General features: G+C 37.3%; 1 protein-coding gene and 2 long non-coding RNA genes across 5 annotated transcripts; all 3 read right to left on the bottom strand.

Annotated features, from left to right (window-relative positions):
* Positions 1-679: 679 nt before the first annotated feature.
* LOC130999697 (probable disease resistance protein At1g58602) lies at positions 680-4,316 on the bottom strand. Its single transcript, XM_057925314.1, has 3 exons — positions 3,044-4,316; positions 1,126-2,890; positions 680-1,012 (listed from the first exon to the last, which is right to left on the bottom strand). The coding sequence occupies exons 1-2, from the start codon at positions 4,086-4,088 to the stop codon at positions 1,149-1,151; spliced, it is 2,787 nt and encodes a 928-aa protein (XP_057781297.1). The 5' UTR covers positions 4,089-4,316; the 3' UTR covers positions 680-1,012; positions 1,126-1,148.
* A 2,821-nt stretch (positions 4,317-7,137) lies between these two features.
* LOC130999696 (uncharacterized) lies at positions 7,138-9,554 on the bottom strand. 3 transcript variants are annotated; one of them, XR_009093566.1, is made up of 6 exons: positions 9,058-9,554; positions 8,279-8,428; positions 8,030-8,111; positions 7,650-7,764; positions 7,430-7,490; positions 7,138-7,339 (listed from the first exon to the last, which is right to left on the bottom strand). It is a non-coding gene; the product is annotated as an uncharacterized LOC130999696 (long non-coding RNA). The 3 variants fall into 3 exon arrangements; XR_009093565.1 differs by having other exon boundaries at positions 8,317-8,428; XR_009093567.1 differs by having other exon boundaries at positions 8,333-8,428; positions 9,058-9,552.
* A 710-nt stretch (positions 9,555-10,264) lies between these two features.
* On the bottom strand, positions 10,265-10,874 carry LOC130999695 (uncharacterized). Its single transcript, XR_009093564.1, has 2 exons — positions 10,653-10,874; positions 10,265-10,517 (listed from the first exon to the last, which is right to left on the bottom strand). It is a non-coding gene; the product is annotated as an uncharacterized LOC130999695 (long non-coding RNA).
* Between the last annotated feature and the right edge of the window lie 4,180 nt (positions 10,875-15,054).

Below are 15,054 nucleotides of genomic sequence, written 5' to 3'. Positions count from 1 at the left end.
TTTCTTATAAACACTTGTAAAAATGCCCTTTTTCACTATGAAAAAGGGCATTTTTACAAGTGTTTATAAGAAAAGGGCATTTTTGCCTATTAACACTAAAAAGTAAGTGGTAAGAGAATATTTAAAGAATATTCTTTTGGGTTTGGGTTTGGTGTAAATGGTTGGAGAAGAATTACTGTTGGATGTGACATATACTGGAAAATGGGTTTGGGTTTGGTGTAAATGGTTGGAGATGGTCTAAACATGTAAAAATGGTAGAAAATGGGTGAAAATATATTTTCTCTCTCATTTTCCATCAATGTAAACGCACCCTTAGTACTATGTTTACAGAAGTATATTTTATGGGATGTGTCATATAAACATCGAGTACTACAATATTTGGGGCATTTTCGTTAATCTTTTGGACCTTAACTCTCTCATTCCATTGCTCAAATAATGGTGAAGGTATATGCTGAATTGGCATTATTAAGAATTTTATGTTTCGTTTTACTATCAGTCTTGACAAACACTTAATTTGTTGACATGGAAAATTGAGTCTATTGTTCACCTTGTTTTTTTTCCTGTCTAAAATTAATAGATTGAGTTGAAAATTTTGAAACGTTAATTACAAACAATTAATTGAATTCAAACACAACAGGAATTTGAATACAATTCCCTATATGTTGACCGGAAAAGAGTCCAACTAAAGCAGCTTCAAATCCTTCAAAAATCAACAATTCAAGAACAGAATTATATAGCTTAAATCTTCAGAGTCGAATCTCACCAAAACAGCTACATATGGAACTAAGCAAATTGTGCAGAATCATCAAAATCAAACAGATTAATTAATAATACATGCAATGAAATATGGGCGCCACTATGATGTCAGGCTTGGAGCTGCGCACAAAAGAAATATATACACATTTATTTCAAAATAAGTTATTAAAGCGAAACAAGGTTGCAGAGAAAAGAGTGCAAATAATTAAAGAGAAACGAAACAAGACTGTAGCTCGAAGGGGGGGAGAAAAGTACCCTGCAACCAAGAGAAAGACGATGCAAGCTTTAGAATGGGTCGAGCTTTATTAAAACCTTATCGAGCTTTATTAAAGAATTGCGAATTGAGAATGAGATTGGTGCAAGCATTACCCGGGTGGAGACTAGACTAGTCATTAGTGAAGGATGATAATTGAAGGGACATGGCTGACTTTGTGGAAATCCTCTCCTGATGCCGATACCCTCTTCCCCATTTCCGCCATTCCAGTAATCTTCAGTTTCCGAAGAGTAGAAATGCCACTCAAACCATCTGGAAGCATCTTCAGACTGGAACAATCATAGATCTCCAATTCATAGAGAAGGGGCATGGCTCCTGCCTCCACTCTCCACTCCCTCAACTTTGGTAATTGAGATAGCACAAGCAAATTGAGGCGAGGAAAACTGTTTGATGGACACGTCATCTCCTCCCCCACAAATGATTTCCAGGAGAAATACAAATATTTCAAGCAAGGAAGGTTCCCCAGTATCCCCATTGGATCATCCTCAATCTCACATTCTAACAGTTGCAAAGTTATAAGTTTTGAACTGATGAAGTCACTCCCGCACTCTGCCAGCGCCTTCCCTAACTTAACTTGAATCCCCAAGGAATGAAGATTGGGACATGTGATTACCTTCTTCAGCGTTAACACACCCTTATTTGTTCCTAACTCGCAACCCTTTTTGATTTCAACCCAACAATACAGTAACTTTTCCATGAGAGCAATGGCGTCGATGTTGGCTAACAAGCTTTCGTTGTCGTATATTTTTGTTGAGAAAGTTCGCAGATTCTTCATTCTGTTCATACATTTTAAGTCATGCACTCTACTATCCAAATACCCCAAGGTCTCCAACTCAATCACTCCCTCGTCCAATGTCAATCGATAACTTCCAATTTTTTCCTCATCATAACCGGGAAGAAACAAGTGCTTTAAACGTACCATCTCCTTAAAAACATTTGGAACTCCAACATTCCTCGAACCAGTTAATTCAAGGGTATCCATGTATACCAAATTCCTTATGGACGATGGTAGCTTATCAAATTCACAATTTTCTAAACGCAAACGTCTAAGGTGAACAAGACTAGCGATTCCTTTCGATAACTTTCTTCCTTCAAATTTGAATCCCACCATAACTAGATCTCTCAGCAATTTGAATTTCTGAAAATCAAGGATACCTTGCGGGGGAAACTCAACAATAACACCCGAACCTATGTGATTGAACATGTGAAGAGACCTTAAATGTTCGCTACTTTCTTCTCCCCAAGCGACTGTAAGCTCGTCAGGTTCCACTTGAACTTCTTTCCTGAAATGTATAGCCAAATGCCGTATTTTCCTATGCGAGGAAGCTTTCCCACTTTGATACTCCAAACTCTGCACACCAAAATCCTCACTTCTCCCCAATTTCAAACATAGTTCTCTTACTACATCATGAAGTTTGCAGCTCAAATATCTTCTTCCAGGTGTGACACCATCGTAAATTTCGACTTGGACGATGGACCTGGAGGCCAACTCACCCAAGTAGAGCTCTGCAGTTTCCATCAAAGTTTTGTCCTTGTCTCCAATATTCTCATATGAAATCATGCCTTGTGCTATCCACATCATATATAGATTGTCAGCATCTATATCTTCATCCTCTTGAAATATACCCATATAAAGAAAGCATGACTTCAAATAATAGGGTAGACTTTCATAGCTTAAATTTAGCACTCCATCAATCTCCTTTTCATCTCTATATATGAATTCTTTGACTAACTTCCACTCCATCATCGAATTTGTCTTTCTCAAGACCCCACCGAGTAAACAAATTGCCAACGGCAAATACCCACATTTCTTCACCATTTCTTTCCCAATTTTCTCAACATTTTCTTCCAATGCAAACTCTGCATTGAAAAACAAATGACAATTACTTGAATAGTAACTTTATAACTTAATCATATCCTCTCATCTAATTTGGAACCGATGATGCAAAAAAGAAACTACAAGCAGGTAAATCTAGAATATTATTTGTAGACTAGAAGTGAAATCCTACTAACCTGGAATGTTGGTGTGGGGAAATGCTTTCTTCTTGAGTAGTTCCAAAGCATCTTCCTCTTTTAGAAGCCCAAGTTTGACAGGGCATCCAATCTCCGCGACTTCCCGTTCGCGCGTGGTGATCAAGATTTTGCTCTGCAAATCTTGGACAAGGAAGGGATGCTTGAAGCCATCCCAATGAGAAGTTTCCCAAAGATCGTCAAAAACAATGAGGCATCGCTTCTCTCTTTGTATCTTGCATAGTCGCTCCTTCAACTCCCACTCGCTCAAACTTGTAACATCCTCCCTTATTTTTGGCCCATCCTTCGTGTTTTGATGCTGTAGCTGCATGAGAACATCCTTCCAAACTGATTGAAAACTCTGACATTGCTGACTAATGCAAACCCATGCGCAAAGATCAAAGCTGGTGCTGTTCTCGTTGTAGAGCTTTTTGGCAATGGTGGTCTTGCCTGATCCCCCCATTCCCCACACTGAAATTATTCGATGCTTTTCGTCTTCCACTAGGAGATGAAGAAGCTGCTTGAGCTCATCCTTCATCCCCACAAAACAGTCTCCGATCTCGAATTCGGGGAAGCTCTTCCTTGCCATGTTATTGGCGGACGAGCTTTCCCCTTCATCTGTATTGTTGATGATGCTCTTCTTTATGCCACTTTCTAACATTTCCTTGTTTATCCTTTCAAGTCGTGATTTGATCGGTGAAATCTCCGAGCCTAATTGGTGGATCGACTTGTATTCTTCTAAACTACAACTACATTTGCGGATGAGCTGTCTGAGGCCTCGTCTTCTCCTTGAAGTCACTTGATGAGCTGCGTGTCTTTCAATGGCAGCTTCTGCTCTGTACACAAGATCTTTGATCTCTGAGATCCAATTGAAAATGGTTTCATTTTCATGTCGTCTTATGTCGGCATCTTTGAGAAGACACTTCATCTCTTTGAGCTGGATCTCGAGCTCCTTCACTTCGTCACCCACACCGGATAAAAACCTTGCTTCTTCCACCAACAAATCGCGCAAGGTTTCCAGAGCAGTCGACACAACAGCTTCTGCCATCGCAACAATTCCAAACTCGAATTTCCTTGGTCAAACTGATTTAGTATAGTATATAGAGAGGAATAAGGATATGGAACTCGTTGTTGTGAATACAAATTCTTCAATGGAGATTGCGAAGAATTTGGATTGTGGAACAGAGAAATTAGTTCTTGGAGAGTTGTGTGAGGAAAGAGAGGGAGAGGTTTGACTTTCATTCGTGGGGAAAAGTGTGAAAGTTGTTTAGCTTATGAGAAAGCACATGATTATCTTAATTCTCCCTCATTATTCCCACTTATTCAACGGCAATATTCATTCTATGTCAGGCCACCAACTCTTCAGACCATTTCTCAACGACGAAAACACAATAATTGCTTTAAAAAATGATGGTGATTCATCATTAGCTGGCATAATTAATGAGATGTTTTAACTTCTAAGTAAGGGGCATTAAGCCAATAATAGCCCATTAATGTTAATTAATTTAGTCCATGATATGAATGCATTGAATTAAACATCATAAGATGGTAGTTTCCTATCACATTTGTTAAGTATACAAGATCACTGATTTGAGTTCACAATATGAGTCTGTTTATAGACTTGAGAAGAACAAAAAAGGAAGAACAATACGAGTCAAATTCTCTATTTACTATCACAATAGCAACTTCACATCGTAGGTCTCTCAACGACGAAAACACAATAATTGCTTTATAGAATTTTTGCAAGTTCTAGAAATCTTCACTCTCTCTCTCTCTCTCTCAATGAGATGAAGCTGAAGAAAGATCAAGTGGTAGAAACCTAAAACCCCCTAAATCTTAACACAGAGTTAACTAACATAATTCAGTGGCAAATAAAACAGAAACACTTATATTAATAATAAAAATAAAAGAGATCGTATAGGAAGAGGCTTCACTGTATTCTAATAATGCTGTGAGGTTGGCCCATTTCTCATTCCCTTCTTCCTTTCTTTTCTTTTTGAGTCTGGGCCAACTTTAGGGCCCAGAACCGAGCCCACCCAACTTATCCCAGCCCATTCCCAAACCCTAAGCCCACTCCCCTTTTCAGATATACTCCACCCCGCTCCTCTCTCTCCCTCACTTCACTCAGCGCCGCTCCACTAACCCTAATCCTCTCCTCTCTCTCTCTGACCCCTCGTTTCCTCCACCTTCCACTGCCCTTTTACCTTGAATTCTCCAGCGCCTTCAATGGCGTTTCACCCTACCGTCGATGCTGCCCTCCTTAAATCTCTTATGCTCTCTCATGTTGGGATAACGGATTATCAAGGATAGAAAGACTCTGCTATTCCTTTGTGGTTGATTCTTTGATAATACGGGATTCCCTGCGTGGGTGGTGGTATCACCGGGCTTTCCAGACCATCGGAGCCCTGTTTGGTGGTTACCTGAGTAGATCTGAGCCGCCGGAGTCCTGAACTTGGCTCCTGCTGTTGGCGGTTCTGTTGAGATCTGAGAAGCTGCTCCGATTGTCCACCTTGGCCTTGATTGTTGAGCTGCCGGAAGGGTTGCCGAGTTAAGGGGGAAAATCTGAGCCCCTGTGTCCCGAGGACACCTTTTCCCTCATCTGAACCCTAACTTCTTTTATCTCTTTCTTTTCTTTTTGTTCTTCCTTGTATTTTTTTACTCCTTTCTTGTTTTCTTTGTGCAGATCTGAAGGAGAGGGAAGGAGGAGCTGTGAAGAAGAAGGCATAATTGAAGGAAGGAAGAGAGAAGAAGAAGAAGTGCTTGAGCACGAAGTGGGAAGACAGGAGGTTCGGGAAACAAGTGGTGTAATCCTGGCTAGGTGAAGATACCCAACAAATGCTTATTAAAAGACGGAGCGAGAATCAAAACTAACCCCAAACGGCCTTCGAAGAGGAGAGGCTCAGAGCGGCGGAAAAGCACGGCGCGGGTGTAGACCAGGCAAGAGATTGTTGATCGGCAATAAGCAGTATTCGAAAGAAGTTAAGCTGTCTGTGGTGATTGTGGTTATAGGTGTGTGTGCTTACACTGTGACTGACTGTTAGGATACAAGAAACAAGAGAATAAATTGAAAGTGTTACTTCACTTGTAAAAGCGCATAGTGTATTGTTTCAAGCCACGTCACCATCAGGGCTAGATTAGTTAGGCAGTTAGAGCTCGAGCTAAAATTAAGGAGCTCAGCTTATAAAGAGGGGAGAAACCCATTTTGTAAGGCATCTCAAATCTGAATTAATCAAATACAGTTACCATTGTTTTTCTTCAATCTCTCTCAACACAATAGCACATGCACACTATTTTGCAGGTAGATTCTTGTGAAATTGTTGTGGAATTGCTAAGCTTTAGAGTGAGAATGTTAAAGGTTGTTGAATCCTGCGTGTTTGGCTAACAATTGGTATCAGAGCCAACCCCATGCTCTGGTCCACCCAGGGCGTTATAGGCCGCCACAGGTTGTCTGCTGTGGTACGGGCCTCCGTGGGCGGCGGATCGAAAGCGTGGTGGTTTGTCATGATTTCGTCCCATATCGGTTAAGTATGGGCTGATTGGTGTGGTTTATATCACCTTAGGCACCCTCTCCTTGATAGCCTAATTTTTGAGGATAAGCTCTACCTAAGGTGTTGTAACACTGACGTAAAGGTGAATGCCAAAGGATTTCTGTGTGCTTGTGTTGCAGTTGTTTCAACATCGTTACAACAAATTAAATTGTGAGTAAACTTCTCTCCATTCCCTTTTCCCTCTTGTGTACAAGAATTTAGCTTATAGACAACAGATATTTAGTGTTGTCTATGTGGAAAAATCTGTTGTTGTCGTCGGTGTTGTCTATTCTGGGGCTCTCATAGACAACATATATTATCTGTTGTCTATTTTAACATAGACAACATTTAATGACCGTTGTCTATAACGTTATATACAATAGACCTAGCGCTTATAGACAACATATAATATCTATTGTCTATGTTATTATATACAACAAATAATGATTGTTGTCTGTTCTATGACAAAATTTATAGTAATATTTTTCTAGAATATTCAAATCCTTTATTTGTAATACCAATATATGTGACAAAATTAAAATACTTAAACATCAAATAACCAAACAATACTAAAAAATAATTAATAAAACTCGATTAATATCATAAAAGTCAAACATCTTGTTTGGTATTTCATCAAAAGACATTACATTCATAATTGTATCATCTCTAACTACGCCTTCATTTATCTACTAAAAAACCTCTAATACAATCTCCAACCTTCAACATTCACCACCATTCATCCAACAAATTCGACCATCCAACAAGCTTCCATCTACATGAACAAAAGAAAATATGACTTTAAGATTTAGAATCACTTAAATCTCTAAAATTATGAAACAAAAGAAATATATATCAAATTTACCTTCATCATCACTCTTACCAACAAACTTGGCTCACTCTTTCCGAAATTCATCAGTGATACGCTGGACATTAAAGTCAAAGACAGCTTAAAACCAAGAAGTTTCCGAATATGCAAACAAACAGTTGTTTACTTACTTTATTTATAGTAGAGGATAGTTTTGACAACAATTATAAGTTTTCAGTACTAAACCAGACTGGGGAAGATAAGTAACACAACTGACCTCTATCTTTGGACAATTTGCCAATAAATTCTTAAATTCCCTCCTTATCTAAGGTAGCTTTGAGGTACGAAGCAGCAGATGCAACCTCTCTGGAATCACTTTGTCATAACAATTCCTGGCCATAAAATTATTCAATAAAATTAAGGAAATATTAGCTTCCCCGGATAACATCCGTTTAGTGTGATTTTTCACATTAGATCTAATCGAAGACAATAAATACATCCAATAAAGCAAAACAATTTAGAAGATAATATGTGCTCATCATAACTACAATCTTTCAGTCAAACAAGTAGAACCTTGCTTGAAGGTAATGATAAGGGATTAGTAGGCTTACAATAAAAACTTATATAGCTTTATTAATAGTGCTCTGGTAAAATTACCTAACAAGCAACCGCCATCATCGCCAATTTTGGCATCCACAACATCAGTATCCTTTTCAAGGTTTTAGAGCATAACATCAACCTACACAATAGAAAATAGCAAAAAATATATGAGAAGCCTTTTAGATCCGTGCTAATGACCAGCTATTCTTGAGGAACGAACAAAAGGAGAATATAGAGTGATAAGCATGTAGAGCCATCATAGTAATCCCCAATGAACAGGTCTAATAGACTATAAGAAATAGCAACCAAAATCAAGAAATTTGTAGTGTGAACGATTTCCATACAGCCTGATGGGCCTACAGTTTTTCCATCAGCGCTGCCCTTCATCCTGCTCTGAGATGGCAACTTGTAGTCTGATACTTCTTCTATAGCTTCGAAAATAGACGTTCTGCTCGTCTACACCAGGATTTGAATTCATGTGATAAAGAAACTAGGATCAGTTGTGCTTAACATGTTGCTGGAAAACCATCATGAGAGATTTATAAAACAATTAAAGGCAAATGGTAACTAAAAGTAGAATGGGGCATCAACTAAGAATTCAACTGAAAAAAAAAAAAGTAATTTGTTTCCAAAGTTTCAGCTGCGCAGAAGCTTAATTGGGTGTCTCACTGCACAATGCCCATCTTAGAAAAATTACAAAGAACAAGGTACTTATCCAATAAAGCTATATGCCTATATCAATTTGTTTGCCAAATACTATTATTTCCTTCTTGATGAATGATGAGCAGCAAAATACTTCACCAGAATAATTGTGTTACTGTTAGAGACAACGAGGTAGGCCTGGAACCAGCACTATCATCAAGCAACCATAAGAACACACCAAAAATGGCTAAAACTAACGAATCAGAAACTAAGAGAAGTTTAAGTAAAACTGGTCTGTACAGTGGATATGAGATCATTCAAACACAAAAAATGAACAATTGCACTCGAAATTAAAATTCGTACTGTTCAGAAACCCTAGATTCAGCAGAAAGAGAAATTCAATCACGAACAGAATTCCAACAAACCAGAAAATAAAAAATTACCTTTCCATGGCAGAATTTCAGCTAGCAGAAGTTGAAATTTGTCAGGAATTTCTCCTCTCTTTTTTAGTCAAACCCCTTAAGAGAAGTGAGAAATCTGAAACGCCCCAAAATAATATCTGGAACTGGAATGTAGAAGGTATTCCGGAACGAGGCCGTAGAATCTGTTGGAGTTAATGTGGCAGAGCGCCAGATAGATCAGCAGGCCCAGCTCGTCCGGAAGGTAGCCGGCAACATCGCCGTGATAGAGAGAGGGAGATTTAGGTGGAGATGTAGTGGGTTATGGTAGAAGGGAGGCGGCGTCGTCAGGTTGGTGAAAGTGGAGGCGCCAGGATGAGAAAGTGGCAGCGACGGCGTGGGAAATGACCGGCGACGGCGTGGGTAAGGAGCGGCGACAGGTGGTTGTCTTCTAAATTGTAGACGTTAACTGGGGCTTTTCCTTTTATTTTTGTATTTTTGTTTTGACAATTTTCGACTTTTCACCTTTTCTTTAATTAAATTACACAAGTGTTTAAAAACTCTGTTGTCTAGTTATATAATATACAACGAAGTTTGAAAATACTTGTCTATATGTGTTAAATAAATACAACATATAAAGGAAAAAGCGTTGTGTATTGTGTTAATAAACAACGGCTATTAAGAAATATTGTCTAAGAGCTGTCATAGACAACAGATTTCAAATTTTGTTGTCTATGGCCTCATTTTTATATAGTTATAGACAACTGGTTTAGCCATTGATGTTGTCTATATAATAATTGACAACATATTTATAAAATTATGTTGTCTATTTTATGTTGTCTATGTGCTTAATTCTTGTAGTGACGTACATCTTGGAGTTTGTCGGCAAGGGAGGAGAACAAACCTTGTGGAATTAATTAGGTCATGGAGTTCCTCAACATACGTTGGTGATGTGGAAGACGAATAGAAGTCTAATGCAATAAGTATTCTTTTTTGGGTGGCAAACAATGTAAATCAAAATAGATTTATATTTTATAAATATATAATAATAAATATATAACAAGGGTAAAATAGGCAATCCACAAGTTGTGTCTTAGGCTTTTTTTCTATTAGTATAGATTAATTCAAACCACACACTACCATTATTATAGTATATTCATATTAAGCAAACCAGTTTTCAAGCAGCAAAAATCAATTCAAGAACATAAACAAAGCTTAAATCTGCAGAAATTATAAACAAAGGCACATGAACTGAATCTTACCAAAATAACACCATATGGAACTAAGAAGTCTAGAATAAATTGTCCAGAATCTTACGAGGAATGGAATATGGCCATGTCAGGCTTGGAGCCACGTACAAAAGAAATATACACATTTATTTTTTTAAAAACGCGATAAAAGCGAAATAAGGAAGCAGAGAAAAGAATGCAAATAATTAAAGAGAAACACTTGAGACATGAAACAACAAGACTGTAGCTCGAAGGGGGCCGGGGTGGAAAAGTACCCTGCAACCAAAACCAAGACGATACAAGTTTAGAATGGGTCGAGCTTCATAGTTATAACCTTATCGAGATACCTATCTTTTAAAGAAAAACTAATTAAAAATTGGGAATTGAGGATGAGATTGGTTCAAGCATTACCCGGGTGGAGACTAGACTGGTTTGTAGTTTCAGATGATAATTGAAGGGACATGGCAGACTTTGTGGAAATCCTCTCCTTATGTTGATACCCTCTTTCCCAATTCTCCATAGATATGCAGTTCCCGAAGAGTAGAAATGTCACTCAATCCCTCTGGAAGCATCTTCAGACTAGAACACTCATCGATCCGTAATTCAGAGAGAATGGGCATGGCTCCTGCCTCCACTCTCTCAGGTTCGGTAATTGCAATAGATGAAGCCTCTTGAGGAGAGGAAAACTGTTTGATGGACACGTCATCTTCTCCCCACAAATGATTTCCTCAATAAATACAAATCTCTCAAGCAAGGAAGCTTCCCCACTATCCCCATTGGATCATCCTCAATCTCGAGCTCCCTCACTTGGTCGCCCACACCATATAAAAACCTTGCTTCTTCCACCAACAAATCGCGCAAGGTTTCTAGAGCAGTCAACACCACTGCTTCTGCCATTGCAACAATCTGGGGGAAGCTCAGATATCTTTGGTCTAATTGATTGGTGGAACACTCTTGATTTGCTAATTTGGGGAAGCTCCGATATATCAAATTGATTGGTTGAACACTCTTGATTTGGTAGTGGTGAGGGGGAAGTTCATTAGAAAAGATAAGGAAGTTGTGGACGTAATTGTACAGCTGCTGCCTTCGATCGCCAATAGTCAATACATATTATATAATTTGTCATTACACCAAAAGAGTCAGGCACACGGAATGAGATCCAGTGTCACATAATTTTATGTGTCACCGTGTCTCAGGCTTACATCTATTATTTTAAAAATATTTTTTATAAAAATAAAATTTATTATAATACTATGAATTATATTTAATTTTTATTTCAAAAAATTAAATTTTTTAAAAAGTATATACCATGACTTAGAATTTATCAACCTATTATTAGCTAATAAAACTGAAATTAATTATAGAATAAATCCCAGTTAATAATCATAAAAGTAAATTAAAGCATACAAAATTGAGAGTGGAACACAAAATGGGACTTAAAGTATGGTGCTCTGAATCCCATTCCGTCGGCACACAACTTTTAGTAAATAGTTAGAATATGTGTACAAAATGAAGAAATGACAAATTAAAATTAAATTATTATTTTTTTTGACGAAAAAGATGATTTTATTAAGAGCAAATGCATGGTAAGTGAAGAAGACCCTCCACAGAAGCCGGAGGTTCATCCCAAACATATGCATTTGAATATTGAGAGATGTGAATGCCTTGTTCAATACTCCCTCATTTGTTGCTACCAATTTCACTCCAAAGTCTTTGTTGCAAACTGTTGCAATAAATGCAACATTGCATCTACACAATCTATGTCAAAAACTGTTGGCTATTGTGGGCCCATTCCACATGAATTGAAGTGGAAATAGCTCAACATAATTCTCCCTCATCATTTAACGGGAATATGCATTAAAAATACTTATTCTACTCATTCATACCCTACTATTAGCTGTTGAAGAGTAATTAAAATTCAAATAAGAAATCAATGTTTATCGCTTTAATTGACTTCGAAACCAATATATGATAGATTTTGTGACATTGTATACGCGTTTGAGAAAGCCAACTTGTCTTTATAGTAATTATTATAATAATTTTGTTCACAAAAAAATATTATAATAATTGTATTGCTGTAGTAAAATCCAACTTGCAGTTTGTTTGAAGCAGTCAATATATTGAAGTATGGAGCAGAATATATAGTTAAAACAAATTAAAGATGCTTTTCAGTTTTTCATTGTGATTAAATATTTAGTGATAATAAGAATTATTCATGAGTAGACATAAACGACAACTAAGACAAGGTTAATTAATGAGTGGATTTTTAATATAAAAAAGTAATCACACTTAAAGTAATCACACTTGTACTATTTTTTATATTCTCACAATTCACAACTTGAAGTTACACAATTTAGTTTATTTAATTCTACAATTATAGTAAACCCTTTTAAAAAATATATTACTCTATAAATTAATAAATTTCTTATTTCCCAACTTGCGTCAATTTAAAAAATCATCAATTTTAATTCATTGGTGAACACTTTGATATACTACTGATGAGAAAAGAGGGATATTGGGAGCTTTGACATTCGCTCGTGGGAAAAAAGCGTGAGTAAAGCAGTTCACCTTTTAGAAAAGCACATATACTTTCACTGTCCATAAAAAATAGTCTTACAAATGGACGACACGAATTTTAATAAAAATAGTTAATGTATTATGAGTGCAGAAGGTTCCATTTAAAATATAGTATTAATAATGATAATTAATTATATTGTAAATAGAGAAAAATGTCGACCATGTAACAGAAAGTTTTAAAAAATGAAAATGGACTAATTTTTTTGGACGTCTAAAAATGATAAAAAAAATGTGAACGGAGAGAGTATTAGTTATTCATCTGTTTGTTATTATATATAAATATATACCAAGCTCCTATCTTGTCTTCTTCCTCTTCTTTATTCAATGGTCCTCCCTCATTATTCATAGTCCTCGTTTTACTCAGTATAGCTCCCTTTGTAAAATAATAAATAATTATTAATTTATTATTTTACCTTATAACCTATAGTCTATAATATCATATTGCAGTGGTCGTGTTTACTAATTAAGTATGGTAAATTCATTTTTAATAGGTATAGTTTATGTTAGTAGATCTTGGTCATTTGACCTCACCAAGGATAAATTCGCTTATTCATATTTATATTAATCAACCCAATTTAATTTCAATTTATTGGATTCTAAACAACCAAGCAACAAAATCACAATTCAAGAACATAAAGAAAGCTTAAATCTCTAGAAATTACAAACAAAGGCTCATAGGTGGAATCTCACCAACACAACTCCATATTGAGAAATCCTTATACCCAATTAATAGAATCCCTCTTTGTAAACATGGAAATTTTGTGTTCGATTTTGTAACATGAAATGAAGTGCTGTCGGGTCTGATAAATTTTGGGCTGAATTTATATTTGTTGAATCTTTTAATTAATGTATGAGTCCATTTCTTTCATAGTAGACCGAAAATGGAAATTGGGTTGGGCTCATCTTTGAAATTGGGCTGATATATATATATATATATATATAAGAAACAATAGGGCCGAATGGCCCTATTCAACATACAACATCAAATTTTGTCCACCATTTGAAAAAACATAAATTTTAGCCATTTTTTGTATGTCATGACTATTCTACCCTTCTCTCTCTTTCCTCTCTCTTTCTCATCTCCCTCTCTCTCTCCAGCGGCTGCGCTATCTCCTCTCTCCTTCTCATCTCCCTCTCTCTTTCTCCAGCGGCTACGCGGCAGCGGCGCCGAGCAGAAGTCACCGGAGCAGATCTGATCGCAGCGGCGGTGCCAAGCAGATCTGATCGCAGCGGCGCCGAGCAGAAGTCAACGGCAGAATTCGTCGGAGTAGAGGATGAGGCGGCGGCGGTGGAGGAGATCCGATCCTCTGAAACGCGTGGAGGAGGGATTGGTCAGGTGGCGGATGATGAGGCGGCGGCGGCGGCAGATCTGATCTGATCTGATCTGTGCTGATCTGATCTGTGCTGCACGTATGGCACTTATGGCACTATTAGTGCCATAAGTGCCATAAGTGCACACTTCCCCCTAGGGTTTAGATGTTCCATTTAGGGTTTAGATGTTCCATTTAGGGTTTAAATGATGTTGTTGTTTCTGTATTTGTGCTGCACGTATGGCACTTATGGCACTATTAGTGCCATATGTGCCCAAATGACCATTTTACTTAGTTTTATTTTGAATTTTCGTTGGCACTTATGGCACTATTAGTGCCATAAGTGCCAAAATGACTATTTTACTTGGTTTTATTTTGGATTTCCGATGGCACTTATGGCACTATTAGTGCCATAAGTGCCATCTTGGCACTTATGGCACTAATAGTGCCATAAGTGCCTAACCCGACCCGGCACGCGACCCGCGTGCCTGATCCTACCCAGTCCGCCTCATTAAGGGCAAAAACGTCCAAATCAATAAAAATGGCCAAAATTTGTGTTTTTTCAATGTGTGGCCATAAATTGTGTTTTATGCTTCATTTTGGCTACTTCAAAATTTTACTCTATATATAATGGGTGATTCTATTTATAGCCCCAAAACTTTGCAAATTGCTCACCAAACATGGCCAGTGACTCATTCTTTCACAATCTGAACCTGAGCCCTCCTTTATGTAGAAGCAGATGAAAGAATAAGTTTTCTAAATTTCGCTATTTCGAAAAACAGAAACAAATTATGATCTTGATATCACAATTGGTTCGGTAATTTGGTAGTGAGTCCAACTAAAGCAGCTTCAAATCCTTCAACAATATCTTTAACATAACCCAATTTTTCTTGTTTAATATCGGCAGTAACGTTGAAAGCTTAATT

The sequence above is a fragment of the Salvia miltiorrhiza genome, chromosome 8, assembly GCF_028751815.1.
Source record: "Salvia miltiorrhiza cultivar Shanhuang (shh) chromosome 8, IMPLAD_Smil_shh, whole genome shotgun sequence".
Lineage (NCBI taxonomy): Eukaryota > Viridiplantae > Streptophyta > Magnoliopsida > Lamiales > Lamiaceae > Salvia > Salvia miltiorrhiza.
This window is presented reverse-complemented; position numbering and strand designations above follow the sequence as displayed.